The 23922-nt window shown below is 39.6% G+C and overlaps 1 protein-coding gene across 1 annotated transcript in view; it reads left to right on the forward strand.

Annotated features, from left to right (window-relative positions):
- Positions 1–23922, forward strand: part of ZDHHC15 (zinc finger DHHC-type palmitoyltransferase 15) — a 257211-nt gene that overhangs the window by 74062 nt on the left and 159227 nt on the right. Inside the window, exon 3 of the mRNA XM_028137195.2 lies at positions 23023–23117. Coding sequence (XP_027992996.2) covers positions 23023–23117 — 95 coding nt within the window. The remainder of the gene's footprint in view (positions 1–23022; positions 23118–23922) is intronic.

Genomic DNA, 23922 nt, shown 5'->3' on the forward strand with positions numbered 1-23922 from the left:
AAAGCTACTCTACTTGGGTACTTTTTCCTACCTTATCTTATTGCTCACTGATGTGGTCCTCTGCTTTTTCTAGACTACTGTTGATGCTTTCTATGGAGTTCTTTATGGCAGTGATGTCATTTTTCATTTCTTCTTGGTTCTTTTTCATTTCCTCTTGGTTCTTACACATATTGTTGAATTTGTCTTCCATTCTTTTCAGTGACCTTATGACTATTGCTCTGAATTTTTTCTCTGACATATTGCTTACCTCCATTCCGTTTACTTCCTTTTCTGGTGATGATTGCTTCTTTTTTTCATATTCAGGCTCTTTCTTTGTCTCCCCATGATCTGTCTTCTCCAGGTGTCTGCTTAAGTATCTCTCTCTCTCCTGCATTGATTTAAAGGCACAAAATACAACACAACAAGGCACAACGCACAAGGTGCTGAACACAAATGTATTCATGATACTAATAACCCCAAATAAAAGTGACCACCAGAGAAAGGAGGATTAGTGGATAAGAAAAAAAATAGTGCATAAATGATTTTGAGAAAAAGAAAAATAATTAGAGAGAAAAGAAAGAGAATAAGAAAGAAGCGGGGAAGAAACTATTTATATGGGGAGAAAACTCCAATATAACAGCCACTGAACCCAACAAATGCCAGCAACAAATACCTAGAAATTAATGCAAACTACAAACAACAAGTAATAACAAGCGAAGCGAGGCAAAAAGAAGCAAAAAACAAACAAAACAAACAAAAAAAAAGAAAAAGTGAAACAATCTCACAAACAAGCATTAAAAAACCGATATTATCAACAATCAAGTAAACAACAACAGGACAGATAGGAAAAAAAAATTTTGGATATTGAAGAAAGAGAAGAGAGAGGTGTGTATGAACTTGGAGCAGGGCATTAGAAATTAGATATATAAGTCAGGTGAAATTTTCACAGGGGGTATAAAGAAGGAATAGGGAAAACCTAAAGCAGGAATAGGGTAAGAGATACAGGACAACAAAAGGACAACATGGGTTATGCATATATCCATACCAGTTCATCTTCCCTCTCCAATAGAGTCTCTTTATACTGCTGTATATTCTCTTTCCCAGTCTCTTAGTGATGAAGAGAGTGATGTCATAAAGGTAGAGTTGAGATAGGGTAAAATGATGCTAAAGGAAAGATGAAAATAGAATGTAGAACACTAATCCCAAAGTAAAATAAAGAGAAAATAAAATGACACTTTTTTAAAACAAGGTAAAAGCGTAGTAGTAATAATAATGATTGAAAATAATAATGTAATAATTAAAAAGGTAAAATCAAGTGAGGAAAAAAGAAAAAAAAAGTTTCTTAAGTAAAAGATGAAAAAAAAAAGTGTAGTAATGAAGGTCATTCACTTCCTCTACTGTTCAATTTGGCACGTCTGTTTCCTTGTCAGGACAGTATTGCAGTTCCCTGCCTTCCACTGCTCCTCAGTGTTGTAGGCCCCAGTCGTGATTATCAATAAGGTAGTATGTTTTTATTTCTTATACTCCTTTATTTGCGTTTACACAAGAGTCAATTTGTGATTCAACCCCTGGGTGGCCATGTTTCTGGATTGACCTAGGGGTCTATAGGTCATTTCTAGCTGGTGTTTAGATTTTGTTTTCCCTGTGGCACCTAATACCGGTTTGGGGGAAAGGGTTACCCCAGAGCTGGTTTTCTGATAGTTATTCCCTGCTCTGATCCCCAGGTTCCACAAAAACAACTTTCCCCTGCAGTCTCTTAGAGTGTCCCCAGTTGGGTGATCCTATATATTGGGCTTAGTAATCAAAAGCAAGGATATAAACAGAAAAAAGAGAGAGAGAGAAAAGAGCCAGAGTAAGTGCGCGCGAACTCCGGCGCTGCATGCAAGTCTTTGCAGTCTTTTTTCCCCTTGGGCCTAAGCAGCTGGCACACTTTTAAAATTTTTAAGCTGTCCTTTTGCACCCAGTTCAGCTATGGGTTGCTTTCTAGAGTTCCCTTCTGTTAGCAGCTCCTTGGACCCCCTTCCACATTCTTGGATCACGCCAGCCCCAAGGGCTGCAGATTTTTCTGGTCGCAGACTTCCCCAGGTCCTCCAGCTCACACAGTGGGAGTTTCTCTCACCTGCTCACACCATAGACCTCACCTTATCCCAGGCGAAATCTGACCTTTCTGTGAGGGAGTGCAGAGCTCCTCTGAATCCACGTGCTCCTGCCACTTGGGAACCGGTGTTCTCAGGTTCCCAGTTGTTCGTTGGGTGCCATAGTTGTAGATTCCCCAGGCTTTTCAGGCTCCCAATAACATCCACTTTTCCTTCAAGATGGCATGGTCTCTGTGTCTGAGCCAGTCGCTCCGGGACGGAACCCTGCAGCAGTGGGGGCTGCCCGGTCAGGGGAACCCCATTTGGCTGTCCTCCACAGTCTCCTGGAGTATAGCTGTCCCTCAACTCACCAACAAACACTCCTTGTGCGACCACACACTCTCCCTTTGTTCTCTCACTCACAGATTATCTTGCTGTCTGCCTTCTCGTTGGCAGCCATCTTCCCTCTCCAATAGAGTCTCTTTATACTGCTGTATATTCTTGATTATTTTGCTCACGTATTAATTGACCATAAAGGCATAGATTTATTTCTTGGCTCTCTATTCTGTTCCATTAACCTATATACCTGTTTTTATGCCAATACCATGCTGTTTAGAATATTATGGCCTTATAGTATAGTTTGATATCAGGTAGTGTGATTCCTTCAGTTTTATTCCTCTTCTCAAGATTGCTATGGCTATTCAGGGTCTTTTATGGTGCCATATAAATTTCTGGAATATTTTATCTAGTGCTGTGAAATACACCATTGTTGCCTTAATAAGAATTGTGTTGAGTACATCGATTGCTTAGGGTAGTTTTAATTATGTTAATTCTTTCTATTCATGAACATAGCATATGCTTCCAATTATTTGTATCTTCTTTAATTTCTTTCTTCAGTGTCTTATAATTTGCCAAGTATAGGTATTTTACATTATTGGTTAAATTTATTTCTAGGCATTTTTAAAAATGCAATTGTAAATGGTATGCTTTTAGTTTTCCATTCTGATAATTCATTATTGATGTATAAAAATGCAATTGATTTCTGAATATCTATTTTGTATCCTGCTACCTTACTGAACTCATTTATACATTTTGATAGTGTTTTTTGTTGTTGTTGTTGTTGTTTTTTTTTTTGGTCAAATGTTTAGGGTTCCCTATATACAGTATCACGTCATCTGCAAATAATGACGGTTTTTCTTCTTCCTTTCCAATTTAGATGCCTTTTATTTCATTTTCTTGTGTTATTGCTGTGGATAGGAATTCCAGTATTATGTTTAAAAAGAATGGTGAAAGTGCATATCCCTGTCTTATTCCAATCTTAAGAGAAATACTTTTAGTTTTTGACTGTTGAGTATGATGTTGACTGTGGATATGTTATATATGGCCTTTATTGTATTTAGATATGATATCTTCATTCCCAACTTACTGAAAGTTTTTAAAAATATTTTTTTATTGTTTTAAGAGAGGAAGGGAGAGGGAAAGAGAATTGTCTGATGTTTTACATTTAACATCAATGATGAGAGAATCATTGATCAGCTGCCTTCTGCATGGCCTTACACTGGGGATCGGGCCTGTAACCCTGGCACATACCCTGACTGGGAATAGAACCATGTCCTCCTTGTTCACAGGTCAATGCTCAACCACTAAGCCACATCAGCTGCACTGAAAATTTTTCTTTTTCTTATTATATACTTCTTTTTCTTTTTTAATCTTTATTGTTAAAAGTATTACATATGTCCCCTTTATCCCCATTGACCTCTCCCAGCCAACCCCTGGCCCCCACTCCAGGCTTTCACCCTCCTATTGTCTGTGTTCATGGGTTATGCATATATCCATACCAGTTCATTGGTTGATCTCTTCCCAACCGCTCGCACTTCCCTTCCTTCCCTCTGAGGTTTGATAGTCTGCTCGAAGCTTCTGTGTTTCTGGATCTATTTTTGTTAATCAGTTTATGTTGTTCATTATATTCCACATATGAGTGAGATCATGGGATACTTATATTTCTCTGACTGTCTTATTTTGCTTAGCATAATGCTCTCCAGGTCCATCTATGCTGTTGCAAAGGTTAAGAGATCTTCCTTTTTAGAGCTGCATAGTATTCCATTGTGTAGATGTACCACAGTTTTTTAATTCACTCATCTGTTGATGGACACTTAGGCTGTTTCCAAATCTTAGCTATTGTAAATAATGCTGCAATGAACATAAGGGTGCATATATTCTTTCTGATTGGTGTTTCAGGTTTTTTGGGATATATTCGTAGATGTGGGATCACTGGGTCAATTGGCAGTTCCATATTCATTGTTTGAGGAAACTCCATGATGTTTTACATAATGGCTACACCAGTCTGCATTCCCACCCCCAGTGTACTAGGGTTCTCTTTTCTGCATGTCCTACACCAGCACTTATTGTTTGTTGATTTATTTATTATAGCCATTCTGGCAGGTGTGAGGTGATATCTCATTGTCATTTTAATTGGCATGATTAGTGACATTATTAGTGACTTTAAGCATTTTTTCATAAGTCTCTTGGCCATTTGTATGTCTTCTTTGAAAAAGTGTCTATTCAGTTCTTCTCCTCATTTGTAAATTGGATTGTTTGTCTTCTTTGGTTGATTTGTATGAGTACTTTATATATTTTGGGCATTAACTCCTTCTCAGATGCATCAGTGGCAAATATGTTCCCCCATACAATGGGTTCTCTTTTCATTTTGATGCTGGTTTCTTTTGCTGTACAGAACCTTTTCAGTTCGATATAGTCCCACTAGTTTATTTTTTACCTTTGTTTGTCTTGCCCTAGTTGATGTGTCTGTGAAAATTCTGCTACCTGATATGTCTGATATTTTGCTGCCTACTTTTTCTTCTATGATTTTTATGGTTTCACAACTTACATTTAAGTCTTCCACCCATTTGGAATCTATTTTTGGGTATGGTGTAAGTTGGTGGTCTAATTTGATTTTTTTTGCATGTACTTGTCCAATTATCTCAACACCATTTATTGAAGAGACTATCATTACTCCATTGTATGCTCTTACCTCTTTTGTCAAATATTGATTGAGCATAATGGCTTGGGTCGATTTCTGGGTTCTCTGTTCTGTTCCACTGATCTGTATGCCTGTTCTTATTCCAGCACCAGGCTGTTTTGATTACAGTGGCTTTTTAGTATAGGTTGATATCCGGTATTGTTATCCCTCCAACTTTGTTCTTCTTCCTCAAGATTGTGGCTATTCAGGGTCTTTTTCATTCCATATAAACTTTTGGAGTATTTGTTCTATATCTGTGATATATGTCAATGGCATTTTAATAGGGATTGTATTGAATCTATAGATTGCTTTGGGTAGTATGAATATTTTAATGATGCTAATTCTACCAATCCGTGAAACGGTATATTCTTCCATGTGTCTGTATCTTTTTCTATGTCTTTTTTAACATTCTCTCATTTTTTGAATACAGGTTTTTACCTCCTTGTTTAAGTTTATTCCTAAGTATCTTAATTTTTTGTTGTTGCAATGGTAAATGGGATTGGTTTTTTAAAAAATATATTTTTATTCATTTCAGAGAGGAAGGGAGAGGGAGAGAGAGACAGAAACATCAATGATGAGAGGGAATCATTGATCAACTGCCCCTGCACTCCCTCTACTGGGGATCGAACCAGCAACCTAAGCATGTGCCCTTGACTGGAATCGAACCCAATACCCTTCAGTCTGTAGACTGACGCTCTATCCACTGAGCAAAACCAGCTGCGGGGGATTGTTTTTTTTGTTTTTTTTTTAAGTTTCTCTTTCTGAGAGATCATTATTGGTGTATAAAAATGCCATCAATTTTTTTTGGATATTAATTTTTTATCCTGCTACATTACCATATTCATTCATTCATTAAATCTAGTAGTTTTCTGGTGGAGTCCTTAGCCTTTTCTATGTACAATATTATGTCACTAGAGGCCCAGTGCATGAAATTTGTGCACTGGATGGGTGTCCCTCAGCCCTGCCTACACCCTCTTCAATCTGCGACCCCTCGGGATTTAGGCCCAATCCCTGTCAGACATCCTTCTCACAATCCAGGACTGCTGGCTCCTTACAACTCACCTGCCTGCCTGCCTGATTGCCCCTAACCACTCCCCTGCCAGCCTGATCGTCCCTACTGCCCTCCCCTGCAGGCCTGGTCGCCCCCAACTGCCTCCCCTGCCAGCTATCTTGTGACAATGTGGGGGTGGCCATCTTGTGACGACGTGGGGCGACCATCTTGTGACAACATGGGGGTGCCCATCTTGTGATGATGTGGGGGTGGCCATCTTGTGACATGAGGGTGTGAGGGTCAATTTGCATATTACCTCTTTATTATATAGGGTTTCCAATTTGGATGCCTTTTATTGTTTCTTCTTGTCTGTTCTCTGTCATTTCAGTTTTCTTTAATTGAGACATAATTTGTGTCCTAATATGTGGCTTATCCTAGAAATTCTTCCATGTGTACTTGAAAAGAATATATATTCCCCTGCTTTGTGGTAATGTGCTCTGAGAATAGCAATTAAATTAATCTGAACCTGTGTCATTAATGGCCTCTGTTTCCTTGTTTTTTGGTTCTTTTTTTTTTTTGGTCTGGAAAATTTATCCATGATGTCAACAGGGTGTTAAAGTCCACTAATATGACTATATTACTTCAAGTTATCCCTTTATGTCCTTCTTTGTATCTTATAGCCTTTGTTTTAGAGTTTATTTTTTGTGATATAAGTATTATTATCCCAGTTTTTTTATTTTTATTGTCATATGTGTGAATTTTTTATTCCTTTACATTCAGTCTGTTTACCTTTAGTTCTAAAGTTTGTTTTTTTTGGTTCATTCAGCTACCCAATATCTTTTTAATAGATTCATATAGTTTTATTAATATTTTTAAATTTTGAGATTCTGATTTAGTTTTATAATTAGATATGGTGTAATAATTTAGATGTACTTCTATTTTGGCTTCATACTGCTCCCTCCTGACTTTATTCTTTTTTTAACTGTTGACAATATTACAGATTTTCTGAATATCCCCTCACTTTACCATTTTCCTCCGAGCCCCTGTCCTACCTCAGGCCCTCACCACACTATTGTCTGTGTCTAGTGGTTGTGCATATATGTATATAAGCTATTTGATTAACTTCCTCCCACCTCTATGCCCCCTCGTCTCTGAGATATGTCATTCTGTTATATGCCTCCATGCCTCTGGACCTATTTTGTTCAATAGTTTATTATGTTCCATAGATTTCACTCACAAGTGAGGTTATGTGATATTTGTCTTTCTCTGACAGGCTTATTTCACACAGGCCCACCCTTACTGTTGCAAAGCACAATAAATCTTTCTTTTTACAGCTACATAGTATTCCATCGTGTAAATGTACCATAGCTTTTTATTCACTCATCTACAGATGGGCACTTGAGCTGTTTTCAGATCTTAGCTATTGTAAATAATGATGCTATGGACATAAGAGTACATATATTTTTTCTGATTGGTGTTTCAGGCTTCTAATAACATATATCTGGAATTGGGATCACTGGGACAAACAGTGGTTCCATTTTTCATTTTTAGAGTAAATTCCATTTGGTTTTTCATAATGGGTGCACCAATCTACATTCCCAGCAACAGTGTACTGGCATTGCCTTTTCTCCACATCCTCACCAGCCTTGTTGTTTGTTGATTTAATGATGGTAGCCATTCTGGCAGGTGTGAAGTGGTATCTCATTGCAGTTTTAATTTGCAACTCTTTGATGATTTGTGATGTTGAGCATTTTTCATATGTCTATTGGCCATCTGTGTGTCCTCTCTGGAGAAATGCCTATTCAGGACCTATGCTCCTTTGTTAATTGGGTTATTTCTCTTCCTTTTGTTGAGCTGTATGAATTATTTAATCATTTTGGAAATTAACCCCAGATGTGTCATTGGCAAATACGTTCTCACATCCAGTGGGTTAGATTTTCATTTTGATGATGGTATCCTTTATTTTGTAGAAGCTTTTTAGTTTGATGTAGTCCCATTTTTTAAAATTATTTTTTCATTTGTTTCTCTTGCCCAAGGAAATGTATTGGTGAAAATTCTGCTATATGAAATTTTACTGCCTAAGTTTTCTTCTAAAATTGATATGGTTTCTCAACTAACATTTTACTCTTTTATCCATTGTGAGTTTATTATTGTGTATTGTGTAAGTTAATGATCTAGTTTCATTTTTTTAAATATACTTGTCCAATTTTGCCAACATCATTTATTGAAGAGACTATCTTTACTCCATTGCATGCTCTTGCCTCCTTTGTCAAATATTAATTGACCCTAATGACGTGGGTCAATTTCTGGGATCTCTGCTCTGATTCATTGATCTATATGACAGTTCTTATGCTAATACCAGGCTGTTTTGATTACAGTGGCTTTGTAGTATAGTTTGCTGTCCAGTATTGTGATCCCTCCAACTTTGTTCTTCTTTCTGAATATTCCTGAGGCCATTCAGTGTCCTTTTTGGTTCCATATAAATTTTTGGAATATTTCTTCTAGATCTGTGAAATATGCTATTGGTATTTTAATAGGAATTACATTGAATCTATGGATTTCTTTGGGCAGTATGGACATGTTAATGATGATAATTCTTCCAATCCATGAAGTTTAAGCTTCTACTTGTTTGTATCTTCCTCTATTTCTTTTTTTCAATGTCCTATAGTTTTCTGAGTTCAGGTCTTTTACCTCCTTATTTAAGTTTATTCCAAGGTATCTTATTTTTTTTTGTATAGAACATTGACATTTATTATGCTAGCAAAGAACAGGTCTCAGTAAGCTACAATTATGTCAGCAATTATGAGCTAATTTGCTTTTTAAAAAAATATCTTTATTGTTGAAAATATTACAGATGTCTCCTTTTTGCCCCCCTCCCCCATCAAACACCTCCACCCCCATCCTATCTCCTCCACAGACCTTCCCTGCACAATTGTCTGTCTATGGGCTATGCATATAAGTTCATTGATTTCTCCCTTATCATCCCAAACTTACCTATGAAATACGTTAGTCCATTCCATGCTTCAATGTCTCTGGATCTTTTTTGTTCGTCAGTTTATTTTATTCATTAGATTCCACATATAAGTGAGATTATATGATACTTTTGTTTCTCTGACTGGCATATTTCTCTTAGCATAATACTCTCCAGGTGTCTCCATGTTGTCTCAAAAGGTAAGAGGTCCTTTTTTTAAGTCTTGATGTTCTAGTTTTAATAGGCTAATATTAACATAGGGTTTTTGGTTTAATAGGGTTGTAATTATTATCTTATACAATAAAACCTTAATATGCAAATTTTCCACTCAACCAGGAGTTCAACTGCTCACTATATGCATGCACTGACCATCAGGGGGCAGTGTGTAACATGGTGGGCGTCGATGACATGGCGTTGTGAGCAGGCAGCTGTGGAGGCACTGCTGGCACTGATGGGCCCCAATGAGTGCAGGACCATGGCGGGATGGTAGAGCAGGTGAGCGGGCAGTGCCAAGTCAAGGCAGGTGCAAGTGGGGGCCAATTCCCTCCCTGCCGATCACCCTGCAGATGGCGACCAGGGGTGGCAACAAAGGGGTGGGGCCACCGCCCAGCTCCTAGGCACTGAGGGAGTTGGGCGGGGGCTCAGTGACTCAAGTTGAGGGGATGCACTGGGGTCTGGGGGCCCAGGTGCTGCCCAGGGCCCAGAGGTAAGCTGGAAACTGCCCTTCCATGCCAGACTCTCGTGCTTCGATTGCCCTCCAGGCCTAGGGAATGCACCCGTGCATGAATTTCATGCACTGGGCCTCTAGTCCTATATAATCCTATATAATAAAGAGCTAATATGCTAATTAGATTGAATAGCAGAACGACCATCCAGACAACCTTCCGGACGACCATCCGGATGACCTTCTGGACAAAGCTGGGGCTGTGAGGGCCGAGCCCCTTGCACGAATTTTGTGCATCAGGCCTCTAGTATAATATATAAAAGTGATCACTTACTATTTGTCAAGTATACTTCTAAAGGCTTGACATGTATCTATTCAATTCTTAAAGCAACCCAGCAAGGTAAGTATTCTTATAATTTCCTGTTATAGATGAGAAATAGAGAGAATATGTGATTTTCCCAAAGTTATAAAGATAGCTAGCTAATGGTAGAGCCTGAATTTAAATGGAAGTCATTGTTTCAGACTGTATGCAGACTTGTCAATCAAGGACTGAGATCTCTCTCATAAAACTTCCTGCTGCAGCAGAAACGTTTTCCAGAGTTTTTACACATGGTTGCTCTTAGTCACTACTGTAAGTGTCTGCCATCCTCACTAGACTGTGGGCTTCCTGAGGAAAAGAATTGTGTCTGACCATGAGGCCAGTCTTATCACAGAGAAAAATGAAATGAAACACCAATTTAACAACCCAATTCATTGAAAATTCATTTATATCCTAAGTCAGGTAAATAATGTTGAAGGGAAGATCCCATTTACCAGACAGAATAAACCATTTTTTTTTTGGTAGTTTGTTCATCTATTTTTTTTTTCTTTATTAGATTCTACATGTGAGTGACATCATCCAATACTTGATATTCAATGACTGGCTTATTTCACTTATAATACTTTCTACATCCCTCTATGCTGTCTCAAAGCTGTAAGAGGTCCTTTTTTATAGCTGCATAGTATTCCATTGTGTAAATGTACCACAATTTAAAATCCATTCATCTACTGATGGGAACTTGGGCTATTTCCAGATCTTAACTATTGTAAATAATGCTGCTATGAATATATTCTTTCTGATTGGTGTTTCATGTTTCTTAGGATGTATTTCTAGAAGTGGGATCACTGGTCAAATAGCCATTCCATTTTTAATTTTTGAGGAAACACCATACTATTTTCCATAGTGCTTGTAATAGTCTGAATTCCCACCAGCAGTGTACTAGGGTTCACTTGTCTCCACATCCTGCATCAGTACTTCTTTGTTGATTTATTGATGATAGTGATTCTGGCAGGTTGAGGTGATGCTTCATTGTCATTTTAATTGACATCTCTCTAATGATTAGTGATTTTGAGCATTTTTCATATGTCTCTTGGTCATTTGTATGTCCTCTTTGGAAAAGTATCTAGTTCTTCTGTCCATTATTTAATTGGGTTGTTTGTCTTACTTTTGTTGAGTTATATGAGTACTGTATATATTTTTGAATTTAACCCCTTATCTGATGTATCATTGACAAATATGTTCTCCCATGCAGTGGGTTCCCTTTTATATTTATTGCTGGTTTCTTTTGCTGTGCATAAACTTTTTAGTTTGATGTAGTCCCATTTGTTTATCTTTTCCTTTGTTTCTCTTGAAAACTCTGCTACGGGAGATGTCTGATATTTTGCTGCCTACATTTTCTTCTATGATTTTTATGGTTTCATGACTTACATTTAAAAAAAAACTTTATTGTTCAGATTATTACAGATGTTCCTCTTTTTTCCCCCACCACTCCCCCCCCAACCGGTTCCCACCCCACCCCAGGCCATCGCCCCCCGCACACTGTCCTCGTCCATAGGTGTAAGCTCTTTATCCAATCTTTTCCCGCACCCCCACACCCCTTGCCCCTGAGAAATGTCAGTCTGCTCCCTTTCCATGCCTCTGATTCTATTACATTCACTAGTTTGTTCTATTCATCAGATTTTTAATTCATTTTATTTTTAGATTCACTTGTTGATAGATATGTATTTGTTGTCACTTCGTTGTTCATAATTTTTTATCTTTACCTTTTTCTTCTTCTCCCTCTTCTTAAAGAACACCCTTCAGCATTTCATATAATACTGGTTTGGTGGTGATGAACTCCTTTAGCTTTTTCTTGTCTGAGAAGCTCTTTATCTGACCTTCAATTTTAAATAATAGCTTTGCTGGGTAGAGTAATCTTGGCTGTAAGTTCCTGCTATTCATCACTTTGACTATTTCTTGCCACTCCCGTCTGACCTGCATAGTTTCTGTTGAGAAATCAGCTGACAATCATATAGGTACTCCCTTGTAGGTAATTAACTGTTTTTCTCTTGCTGCTTTTAAAATTCTCTCTTTGTCTTTTTTCCTTGGCATTTTAATTATGATGTATCTTGGTGTGATCCTCTTTGGATTCCTGTTGTTTGGGGTTATCTGTGCTTCCTGGACTTGTAATTCTATTTCTTTCACCAAGTAGGGGAAGTTTTCTGTCATTATTTCTTCAAATAGGTTTTCAGTATCTTGCTCTCTCTCTTCTTCTGGCACCCCCATAATTCAGATCTTGGTACACTTGAAATTGTCCCAGAGGCTCCTTACACAATCTTCATATTTTTGGATTCTTATTTCTTTTTACTCTTCTGGTTGGGTATTTTTTTTTGTTTTGTTTTGTGTTTTTTGTTGTTGTTGTTTGTGTGTTGTTTTTTTTGTTGTTGTTGTTTTTTTCTTCCTCATACTTAAAATCTTTGACCTGATTCTTGGGATCCTCTAGTCTACTGTTGAATCCCTGTATCATCAGTGTATGCTTAATTTCTGACTGGTCCTTTTCCATTTTTTTGGCATTCTCACTAAGATCCTTGAAGGTCTGACTAAGTTCCTCAGAGGTTTCTAGAAGATTATTGGGTAACCTTATAAGTGTGGTTTTGAACTCTATATCCAATATTTTACTTTCATCCATTTCTTTCATTTGTGACATCTTTCTTTGTCTCCTCATTTTGGCTGCTTTCCTGTGTTTGTTTCTATGTACTGGGTAGCTGCTAAGTCTCCTTGAGTTGATAGAGTAGCCTTTTATTGTAGGTGTTCTATAGGGCTCAGTGGCTCAGCCTCCCCAGTCATCTGCGGTGGACACTCTTGGTGCTCCCCTTTGTGGGCTGTGTGCACTGTATTGTTGTAGTTGAGCCTTGATTGATGTTGGTATCATTGGGAGGATTTGACCTCCAGGCCAATTGGCTGTGAGGACCAGCTGTGAATACAATGGAAGAGCTGCTGTACAGGAGACACCCTTATGGGGCAGGACTTGCTTCAGTGGGGCTTTGATGCTCACTGAGTCTGCCCCTTGAGTGTGTCACTTATGATGTGAAGAATTGTAATCTGGTATGGTCTCTCACTGACCACTAGGTACACTGGCTCTTGGATCTCCCAGGAGGTGCAAAGTCAGCCACTGCCTGGGGCCACCCATCATGAGCTACAAAGACATCTACTTATTCCTCCTCTTTGTATTGGGTTTGGAAGTGCCCAGATGAGGCCCACCTGTGTAGCAAGGCAGGCTGCTGCTGATGCTGCCTGTTTGACAGGTTTTAGGCAAAAGGACAGGCCATACATATGCAAAAGCTGCTGTGTACAACTTGGGTGAGGTTGTGAATTGGGTGGGGCAGGGTCTCAGGGAATCTCCTGGGCAGAGCAAACAGCAATGGCTGCCAGTCAGCCCTGCACTGGAGAGGTCCCCAGGCGGGAAAATGACTGTTGTGAGCACCTCTGTCTGAAAGAAAGCTGCTCTCCCATTCCTGTCCTGATGCCAGACAGTCCAGTTTCTCCCCATATGTGTCTGGATCTCCCAGAGTCTTGCCCTGAACTGGGGTTCAGAGCAAGTGGGAGCTTGTATCTCTCTTCCGATTAAAAAAGCAGTGCTCCCAGGTGCCAGCCCATTCCGCACTTCTGCACCTCCTACCAGTCTCAGTGCACTTTCTTCTTTACCTCTAGTTGTAGAACTTCCACTCAGCCAGCTTTCCTGTGGTTCTGGATGATAGTTGTTCTGTTTTTTAGTTGTAATTTTGATGTGGTTGTGAGAGGCAGCAAGTACAGGTGTTTGCCTATGCCGCCATCTTGGTTCCTTTCTGGGTATTTTCTCATGACTTACATTTAAGTATTTTATTCATTTTGAGTTTATTCTTGGCTATAGTGTAAGTTGTTGTCTGGTTACAATTTTTTGCATGTACCTCTCCAGTTATCACAACAGCATTTATTGAAGAGATGGTCTTTAATCCATTGTATGCTCTTGCCTCCTTTGTCCAATATTAATTGATCTTACTGGCTTGTTTATTTCCGGGTTCTCTGTTCTATTCTATTGATCTATATGCCTGTTCTTGTGCCAGTACTGGGCTGTTTTGATTATAGTGACTTTGTAGTATTGCTTGATATTGGTATTGTGATCCCTCCAACTTTGTTCTTTCTTAAAATTGCTGCAGCTATTTGGGGTCTTTTTTAATCCATAAAAATTTTGGAGTGTTTGTTCTAAATCTATGAAAGGTGCCATTGGTATTTTGATAGGGATTATTTTGAATCTATTGATTGCTTTGGGTAGTATGGACATTTTAATGATGTTAATTCTTTCTATACTTGAACAGGTTATATGCTTCCACTTGTTCGTATCTTCCTCTATTAATTTTTCAATGTCCTGTAATTTTCTGGGTGCAGGTCTTTTACCTCCTTGGTTAAGTTTATTCCAACGTATCTTGTTTATTTGTTGTTGTTGCAATGGCAAATAGGTGTTTCTTTTTTCCCCATTTCTCTTTCTGAGAGTTTATTATGGGTGTATAAAAATGAGATTGATTTTGTGTCCTGCTACTTTGATGAATTCATTTTTTAAATCTTGTAGAGTTTTAGCACAGTCTTTAGGTTTTTCCCAGGTACAATGTCATGTCATCTGAGAATTTGAGAATTTTAATCTCTTCTTTCTAATTTGGGTGCTTTTGAATTTTTTCTTCATCTCTGAACACTGTGGCTGGGACTTCCAGTACTATTTGGAATAAGAGTGGACATTCTTGTCTGTTCATGTTCATAAGGGAAATGGTTTTAGTTTTTGCCCATTGAGTATATTATTGGGTGTAGGTTTGTCAAATATAGACTATATAATGTTGAAGTATGATCCCTCTATTCTCATTTTGCCTTGAGTTTTTATTTAAAACATCATGCTGGCCTGGTGTGTGTGGATCAGTGGTTGAGCATCGACCTATGAACCAGGAGATCATTGTTCGAATCCTAGTCAGGGTACATGCCCAGGTTGCAGGCTTGATTCTCAGTGTGGGGCATGCAGGAGGCAGCTGATCATCGATTCTGTCTCAGTTCATCATTGATGTTTCTATCTCTCTCTCCCTCTCTTTTCATCTCTGAAATCAATAAAAATATATTCTTTTAAAAATCAGTGCTATATTTTATCGATGCTTTTTATGCATCTACTAGCGGCCTCGTGCACAAAATTCGTGCACAAAGGGGAGGTCCCTCAACCCGGCCTACACCCTCTCACAATCTGGGACGCCCCAGCCTGCACCCTCTCCCAATCCAGGACCCCTCCTAACCACTCGCCTACTTGCCTTCCTGATCACCCCTAACCACTCTGTCTGCCTGCCTGATTGTCCCTAACCACTCGCCTGCCTGCCTGATCTCCCCTAATTCCTCTGCCTGTCTGTCTGATCACCCCTAACCACCTCTGCCTGCCTGCCTGATGCCCCTAACTGCTTGCCTCCCTGCCTGATTGCCCCTAACCACTTTGCCTGCCTGCCTGATCACCTCTAACTGCCTCTGCCTGCCTGCCTGATCTCCCCTAACTCCTCTGCCTGCCTGTCTGATCACCCCTAACCACCTCTGCCTCAGCCCCTGCTGCTTTGACTTCAGCAGGAAGGACATCTGGAATGACATCTAGAAGGTTGTTTGGCTGTCCAGCCTAATTAGCATATTATGCTTTTATTATTATAGATTATAGATTGATATGATGATGTGATTTTCAGCCTTCATTTTGTTTATGTGATTTATTACATTTATTTACTTGGGAATATTTTACCAATCTTAAATTCCCAAAATAAATCCTACTTGGTAATGATGTATCATCTTTTCAATGTATTGCTGGATGTGATTTGCTAGTAGTTTGTTGAGGATTTTAGCATCTATGTTCATTAGGGATATTGGCCTGTAATTTTCTTTGTAGTGTGATTATTTTTTTATTTTGGAATTAAGATGGTCTCATAAAAATAGCTTAGAAGTGTTCCTTACTCTTGAATTTTTTGGAGTATTTTTCGGAGGATATGTGTTAGTTCTTCTCTGAATGTTTAGTAAATCTCCCCTGTGAAGTGTTCCAGACTAGGGCTTCTTCTAATCTACTGTTGATTTCTTACAGGGTATTCTTTATTTCTGCTATGTCATTCTTTATTACTGAATCATTCTTATCCAGGATTTCTATATCTTTTTTATGCTGATCTAGTTCCTCCTAAGTTTCTTATAGTTCTCATTATGTCAATTGCATTTCTTGTTATGATTTCTTGCTTGTTTGAGCATCCTTATAACCATTACTTTGAATTCTCTATCTGATTAATTGCTTGCTTCCATTTCATTTAGATCCATTTCTGGCGATTCCTCCTTTTCTTTCATTTTGGGGCTGTTTTTTTGTTTGTTTGTTTGTTTTTGTCTTTCCATTTTAACTGTCTCTTTTTGTTTGTTTCCATTTATTAGATAGAACTTCTTTGTCTCCCAGTCTTTGTGGAATGGCCTTATATAGAAAGTCTCTTATGTGACTTAGTGATGGAGCCTCTTTGAACACCTGAGCTCAATGTACTAGGGATGTGCCTTATGTGGGTTAATTTAGCTCTTCTGTTATAATTGGTATTGATTGCTGATGCATGATTTGAGGGTGGGGTCTCCCTTCAGGCTTGTTGACTCTAAGGCTCAACCCCTATCATGTAGTGCCAGCTGTTATACAGGTGCTTACAGAGCAAAACAATGCCAAACCAAATAACAACATAACAAATCAAAACAAAAATGGGGGATAAGGACACATTTGTAATACCTTAATCAATAAAGGGGGGATAAGAAAGGCTGAAAAAAAAGAGAAAATGTAAGAAAACAAACAGTACTAATTGACTAGAGACCCAATTAATTATAAGGGGGAGAACCAAAAAGGAGAGTATGGAAGCAAATAAGGAAGAGAAATAAAGTTAGGATCTGGTATTTGTGGAGTTCACTGAATTTTGCAATGGTATTGTTTATTCTGGCCCTTGGTATGTTGGTCCTGGGCCTCCTTGGAGGTTCCCTGGTGCCAGTCAATGTGAGTCACTGTCTGCTTGGTCCTGGGCAACCTGGCTGAATCCCACCATGGTGGAGACCCACAGGGTCTGTTGAGTTGTAGCCCAGATACTGGGTATGCCTTGGGTATCACACTCTGAATGTCCCTGTTCTATACTGTTTTCCCTGCCCCCACAGAACTAAGCTCTGTGGGGCATCTGGTCTCCGTTAGGATGGTTTGAACAGACTCGTGTTGGGAGTGGCATCTGTAGCATGTAGGACAGATGGGCGGGCCCTTGTTCTCCTCCAATATCTCAGCTCTGCCTGGTTTGCTTACACCCCTTTGCTACCACCACAAGCAGGAGACACTTTAAAATATTAATAACAAATAAAAGAAAATGTTAAAATTCAGCCCAGCTTGACACTCCAAACTTTCAGTGCCACTTGCCCCTTCTAGGTGTGGCATCTGTCCTGGCTCCATCTAATCAGGCCCAATGTCTGAGTCTCCTGCACCACCAGACCTACTAGTATATGTGCATATTTCCAGGCTAGCACCATTCCCCCTTGCCCTGGGTTGTTGCAAGGGAGGGCAGAAACAGTTGTTCTGCTGGTGGGAGAAAGGTTACTTCCCCTGCACTCCAGTTAGGTAGAACTGATCTTCCTTCCTGGTGCCTACTGTCAGTTCAGATCCTGTTCTCTGCTAACAGTTCCCACAGATCTACAGCTTTTTCATTTTCCACCTGTCCCTCAGTTCTAGCAGCATCCTCCCAGACAAACACCTCTCAGTTTCCTACCCTGACTTCTGGTAGTAGGTTCATGTGGCCCATACCACTGTGGGGGTTAGCAGCAAGGTGGGTGCACTGGGTCACATTGGTGAGGCCAGAAGTGCTTGGTTATTGCAGAATGGCTGGGTGCACTAAGTTGTAGCAGTTGGGGGGCCTGTTGGGGGGTGGGGAGTCACGGCGGTGGGACAGGGTGCACCAGATATGTTGTGATAGGTCATGATAGTAGGTTGAGGCAGCCTGAGGTGCTGCGTTGTGATTGCTGGGCCAGGTGCACCATGTTGCTGCAGAGAGGCTGGGATCCCTGTGTAACAGTCATTCCCTGCAGAGTCCTCCCAAGGAGGACCTTCTACCCAATATCTTTTTATTGGAACATTTAAGCCATTTACATTTAAAGTGATTATTGATGGATACTTATTTAATGACATTTTATTCTTTTGTTGTTGTTGTTAATCTTCACCTGACAATATTTTCCCATTGATTTTTTAGAGAGAGTGGAAGAGAGAGGGAAAGACAGAGAGAAATATTGATGTGAGAGAAACACATTAATTGGTTGCCTCTGGCACGAACCCTGACCAGGGCCCAGCCAGGGAGGAACTTGTAACCAAGGTAAATGCCCTTGACTGGAATTGAACCCATAACCTTTGGTTCTGCAGACCAACGCTCTATCCACTGAATCAAACCAGCTAAGGAGACATTTTAGTCTTTATAACTGTTAAGGAAGAGCTGTTAACACTTTTTGTAATGCTGGTTTGGTGATAATGAACTCCTTTAGCTTTTTCTAGTCTATAAAGCTTTTGTTCCTCATTCAATTTTAAATGATAGCATTGCTGGAAATCTAATGAACAAAATAAACTGATGAACAAAATAGATCCAGAGACATAGAAGCATGGAACTGACAGATTAATCTCAGAAGGAAGTGGTTGGGGTGGGAAGAGAGTAACCAAAGAACTCATATACATATATGCATAACCCATGGACACAGACAATAGTGTGGTGAAGGCCTGGTAGGGGTGATAATGGGTGGAGTTAGGTGACTGGGGAATGATGAAGATATCTGTAATATTTTCAACAATAAGGATAAACTTTAAAATAGTTTTTAAAAATTAGTCTTGTTAGTAGGCCCTTGCTTTTCCTCACTTTGAATATTTCATGCCTATCCCTTCTGGCCTGAAATGTTTCTGCTGAGAAATCAGTTGGAAGTCTAATGGAAACTCACTTATAGGTAACTAACTCTTTTTCTTTTGCTGCTTTTAAGATTCTCTCTTTGTTTTATCATTTCCCATTTTAATTATGATGCATCTTGGTATGGGCCTCTTTGGGGTCATCTTGTTGGTTCTTCCTGTACTTCCTGGACTTGTGTATATTTTTCCTTCACCAAGTTATGGAAGTTTTCGGTCATTATTTCTTTAAATATGTTCTAATTCTCTTGTTCTCTCTCTTCTCCTGCTGGTGTGCCTATGATGAGAATATTGCTATGCTTCATGTTGTCCCAATGATCACTTAAACTATCCTCTTTTTAAAATATTTTTTTCTTTTTAGTGTTTGATTGGGTGTTTTATACTACCTCTCTTTCAATTTGGTGATTTGATTCTCTGCATCATTCAACCTACTGTTTATTTCTTCTAGTGTATTCTACATTTCACATACTATATTCTTCATTTCTGACTGGTTATTTTTTATGGTTTCTATGTCCTTTACATGCTGTTGTAGTTTTCACTAAGATTTTTACAGTTCATACTAAGTTATTTGAGCATCCTTATAACCATGTTTTGAATGTTGTATCTGGCAATTTGCCTGCCTCCATTTCATTTAATCCTTTTTTTTTCTTTTAGATTTCTCTTGTACTTTAATTTCAAGCATGTTTCTTTGTCTCCCCATTTTGGCTGCATGTCTATGTTTATTTTTATGTATTAGGTAGATCTTCTATGTCTCCCAATCTTGGGAGGGTCTCTGATGCAGGTCAATACAAGATGCTGCATGTGATTTGTCCTGGGAAAACCTGTTTGGAGCTATGAATCAATTCACCATTTGAATCTGACTCTACTCGTCCTGGGTGTGCATGAAAAGGATCAAGCTATGCAACAAGGCTGACTTCCACCAGTACTGAGTCCAGGGTCAGGTCAGCAAAAGGCCCTAAGCACCCTGAGATTAGCCTACACCTGACTCGCCTGCCAGCTGCCTCTTAGGTTCAGTCACTGAAACTTCCTCTGGTGGTATTTGAGTTTTAGGAAGAAGGTTCTCTCAGTGATTCACCAAGTAGCTGGCAAGTGGTGTTCATCAGAGTGATACAGGCTAAATCTCGATGACATTGTTAGGTCTGAGGCCCCTCATCAAATGTTCTAGCTGCTACCAATCAGTTGCCTACAGACCTTTGTGATGGGGCATGGTTTCAGAATGTCATCAGGGCTTTCCAGCTGACTTTATCAATCCTAAAGAGACCAATATTTGGCTGTGTGAAAGAAGGGCTCTGCACCCATTGGATCTGCAAAGACAAAATGGCTCCCTTTTTAGAAAGAAACAATTCAGTCTGTTTGAGAGCCTACCAGCAGCTGTATCTCACAGGACTGGGCTACCAGGAGTTGGGAGGGTGGAGCTAGGATATCTCTCATGGGAGAGGGAGCACCTGCCAGGCTTCTGAGAAAGAGGAAGGAATGACCCAAATCCCAGAGCCACAAAACCCAGTCACTGACACCAGCTAAGTCTACTCAGACTTCCATACCACTTACCAGGCAGTTGACTCCTTAGCAGGGTTTGAGCACCACAGGATGAGGTGACAGAGAGTTTAGAAAGTGAAGAAGTATTTCATTCTCCCAGGCTGATCCCATAATGAGAAGAATTCTCCACCCCCAAAAGATGGCATCTGCAGTGTGGGAGAGGGACTCAGGACAAAGATCCTGGCAGCTTTCCCTTGAACTCTTTCCCCAGAGCCACAAGCCTCACAAAACTCTAGAGCCCTTTGCAAGGGTGAATGGCTGCAAATGAGATTTCATGTGTTTTCCCTCTAAGAGGGACCCTGTGCTTCTAGTAGTGACTTGTCTCTCTGTGACTGACAGAATACCCTACTGATTTTCATAGCTAGAAGTTATGTAGGCTCTGGTGCTCTGGACTTGGGTATCTGGCATGGGTTTGAGATCCTTCATTCCTCATTGGGAACCTTTGCAGCTGAGATATCCTTCTAGGATCACAGCTGCTGCCTGTGGGAGTTATGCCAGCTCTTTTCTCATCTCCACTCTTCCTACAAGTCTTAATGTGGCTCCTTCTGTAAATCCTCCATTATAAGACTTCTGTTCAGCTAGTCTTCATTTGATTATTCAGGTTAATTGTTCTATATTTTAGTTGTAATTCCAGTTTGGTCCTATGGAGGGTGAATGTAACATCTACCTACTCCGCTGCCATCTTGGGTCCCCATACAACTTTTAAAAATGAGAATGAAGAAGTTCACTCACTCTAAGTTATATTAAATGAATGATATCCAACTTATAGTAAATAAAAATGAATGAAGGTGAAAAACTATGTGTAGAATACTGCTATTTGTTTGAAAAAAAACATACTCTTTGGATGCTTTTATATATATATATATATATATATATATATATATATATATATATATAAAATTTGAAATGATACAGAATAAACTCATGGCAGTGTAACATTTCCTGCTTTCAGGGAGGGAAACTGTGTTGCTGAGCCACAGAGATAGACTTTCACTGTACAATTTACACCTTCAAATTTTGAACCTTGTATTTGTATTATTTTTCAAAAGAAATACAGTGGAAAAATTTTGACATATTAAAAATTCCATACATATTTATATAAACATATAAAAATAAGAAGATTTGGAATGATACACATCAAACACCAAACCAAACAAGTATTATATCTTAGAAAGGGAATGTGGAAAGTTAGACTTCTGTGTGTGGTGGATATTTACTTTATGTTGCTTAAATTTCAAACTGAGGTTTCCTAATTACACAAATCAACCACATAAAAAAGTCCTATACTATAGGGCTAAGGCACTGGACCAAGATAGTACAGCTTTTTTTTTTTTAATTCATCCATAATGTATGAAAGTTTCAGTTCTATTAACATGTTTGTAACATAATTTCCTTGAGTATTTCTGATGGATTGAGGTAATAAGACCTTGTGTGCACCACTAAAAGTCAAGAAAAGCAAAATCCAATATATTGAAAATGAATAATAGAATTGTACACTTTAAGCATATAATTTTATTAACCAATGTCACCCCAGTCAATTAAAAACATTATTAAAGGAAGTAATCAGCCATGGCTGGTATGGCTCAGTTGGAGCATCATCTGGTACATCAAAAGGTTGCAGGATCATTTCCCTGTCAGGTCACATACTCAGGTTGTGGGTTCGATCCCTGGTAGGAGTGTGTGTGGGAGACAACTGATGGATTTTTCTCTCTCACATCGATGTCTACCTGTCTCTCTTAATTCCTCTCCCTCTAAAATCAATTTTTAAAAGTTTGTAAAAAGGAAGTAATAAGACCTTACTATGCAAGTACTCAAAAGTAAACAGTAAACTAACCTTTAGTCTTATAATGAAGTCTGTGAAGAATACTGAAACTTCCCATATAGGAGGCAAAGATTATACAAAGAAAAGCAGTGGTGAACCACTTTTACAATTGTCTTAAAGGTACAACTAACATTTCAATAGTGTGCATTGTTTGGAGCTGCTAAAAAGACCTTGTGATTTAGAGCCAGTAATACACTTTTAAAAATCTGGTTACATTATATAGTAGTTGTGTGAATTGGCATAATCAACTAACCTTATAGTTAATCAACTATTCCTATTTTATCAGCAATCTCAGAAATTTATTGAAAAATTAAATCAGATATTATGAAAGCACATCGTAAACTCTATAGTGCTGTGAAAATACTATTATTATCATTTTTTATCACCCACAGTGGAAGAGTTAATAACAACTGGCTATTGTACCTTCCCCCATATTGTCATAAAGGACATTTTCTCTTTATTCTCAGAATCGCATGGCAACTTTTCAAACCTGAACCTTCCAGAAAGTCGCTGATTCAAAATTTGGCATTATAATTGTTTCTCTCACTGCATGGGAAAAATAATTTAAATTTTATAGTAATACTAAAAAAAATTGGTAATAGGAAAAAAAATGGAAATTTTATTTTGAGCATTGTCTTTTTGAACTCTTAGAAATGGGCAAAAGGATAGTGTGAACACATTTTCTTTTTTCTTAAATTTCAGTTATCTACCTCATATTCTACCATGCCATCTTTGTGTTCTTTACCTGGACCTACTGGAAGTCTATTTTTACACTCCCTCAACAGCCAAATCAGAAGGTAAGAAAACTTATCCTATATAATAAAGAAGTAATATGCAAATTGACTGTCACACCCTTGCATAAGATGGCTACCCCCATGTGGTCACAAGATGGCTGCCACAAGATGGCTGGCAAGGGAGGGCAGTTAGGAGTGACCAGGCCAGCAGGGGAGGGCAGTTGGGGGTGACCAGTCTGGCAGGGGAGGGCAGTTTGGGGCGACCAGACCTGCAGGGGAGGGCAGTTGGGGTGACCAGGCCTGCAGGGGAAGGCAGTTGGGGGTGACTGGGCCTGCAGGGGAGGGAGGGAAGTTGGGGAGACCAGACCTGCAGAGGAGGGCAGTTAGGGGTGAACAGGCCAGCAGGGGAGGGCAGTTAGGGTTGACTGGGCTGGCAGGGGAGAGCAGTTAGGGGCGACTGGGCCAGCAGGGTAGGGCAGTTGGGGGCGACCAGGCCGGTAAGCGAGGGTAGTTAAGGGTGACTAGGCCAGCAGGGGAGGTCAGTTAGGGGCAACCAGGCCAGCAGGAGGGCAGTTGGGGGCGACCGGGCTGGCAGGGGAGCAGTTAGGCGTCGATCAGGCTGGCAGGGGAGTAGTTAAGGGATGATCAGTCTGGCAGGCAGAAGTGGTTAGGGGCAATCAGGCAGGCAGTCAGGCGAGCAGTTGGGAGCCAGCTGTCCCGTATTATGAGAGGGATGTGTGATTGCCAGTTTAGGCCCAATCCCCTGGAGCCTAAACCGGGCAGTTGGACATCCCCTGAGGGGTCCCAGATTGGAGAGGGTGTAGGCTGGGCTGAGCAATACCCCCCTGCAGTGCATGAATTTCGTGCA

The sequence above is a fragment of the Eptesicus fuscus genome, chromosome 1, assembly GCF_027574615.1.
Source record: "Eptesicus fuscus isolate TK198812 chromosome 1, DD_ASM_mEF_20220401, whole genome shotgun sequence".
Classification (NCBI taxonomy): Eukaryota; Metazoa; Chordata; class Mammalia; order Chiroptera; family Vespertilionidae; genus Eptesicus; species Eptesicus fuscus.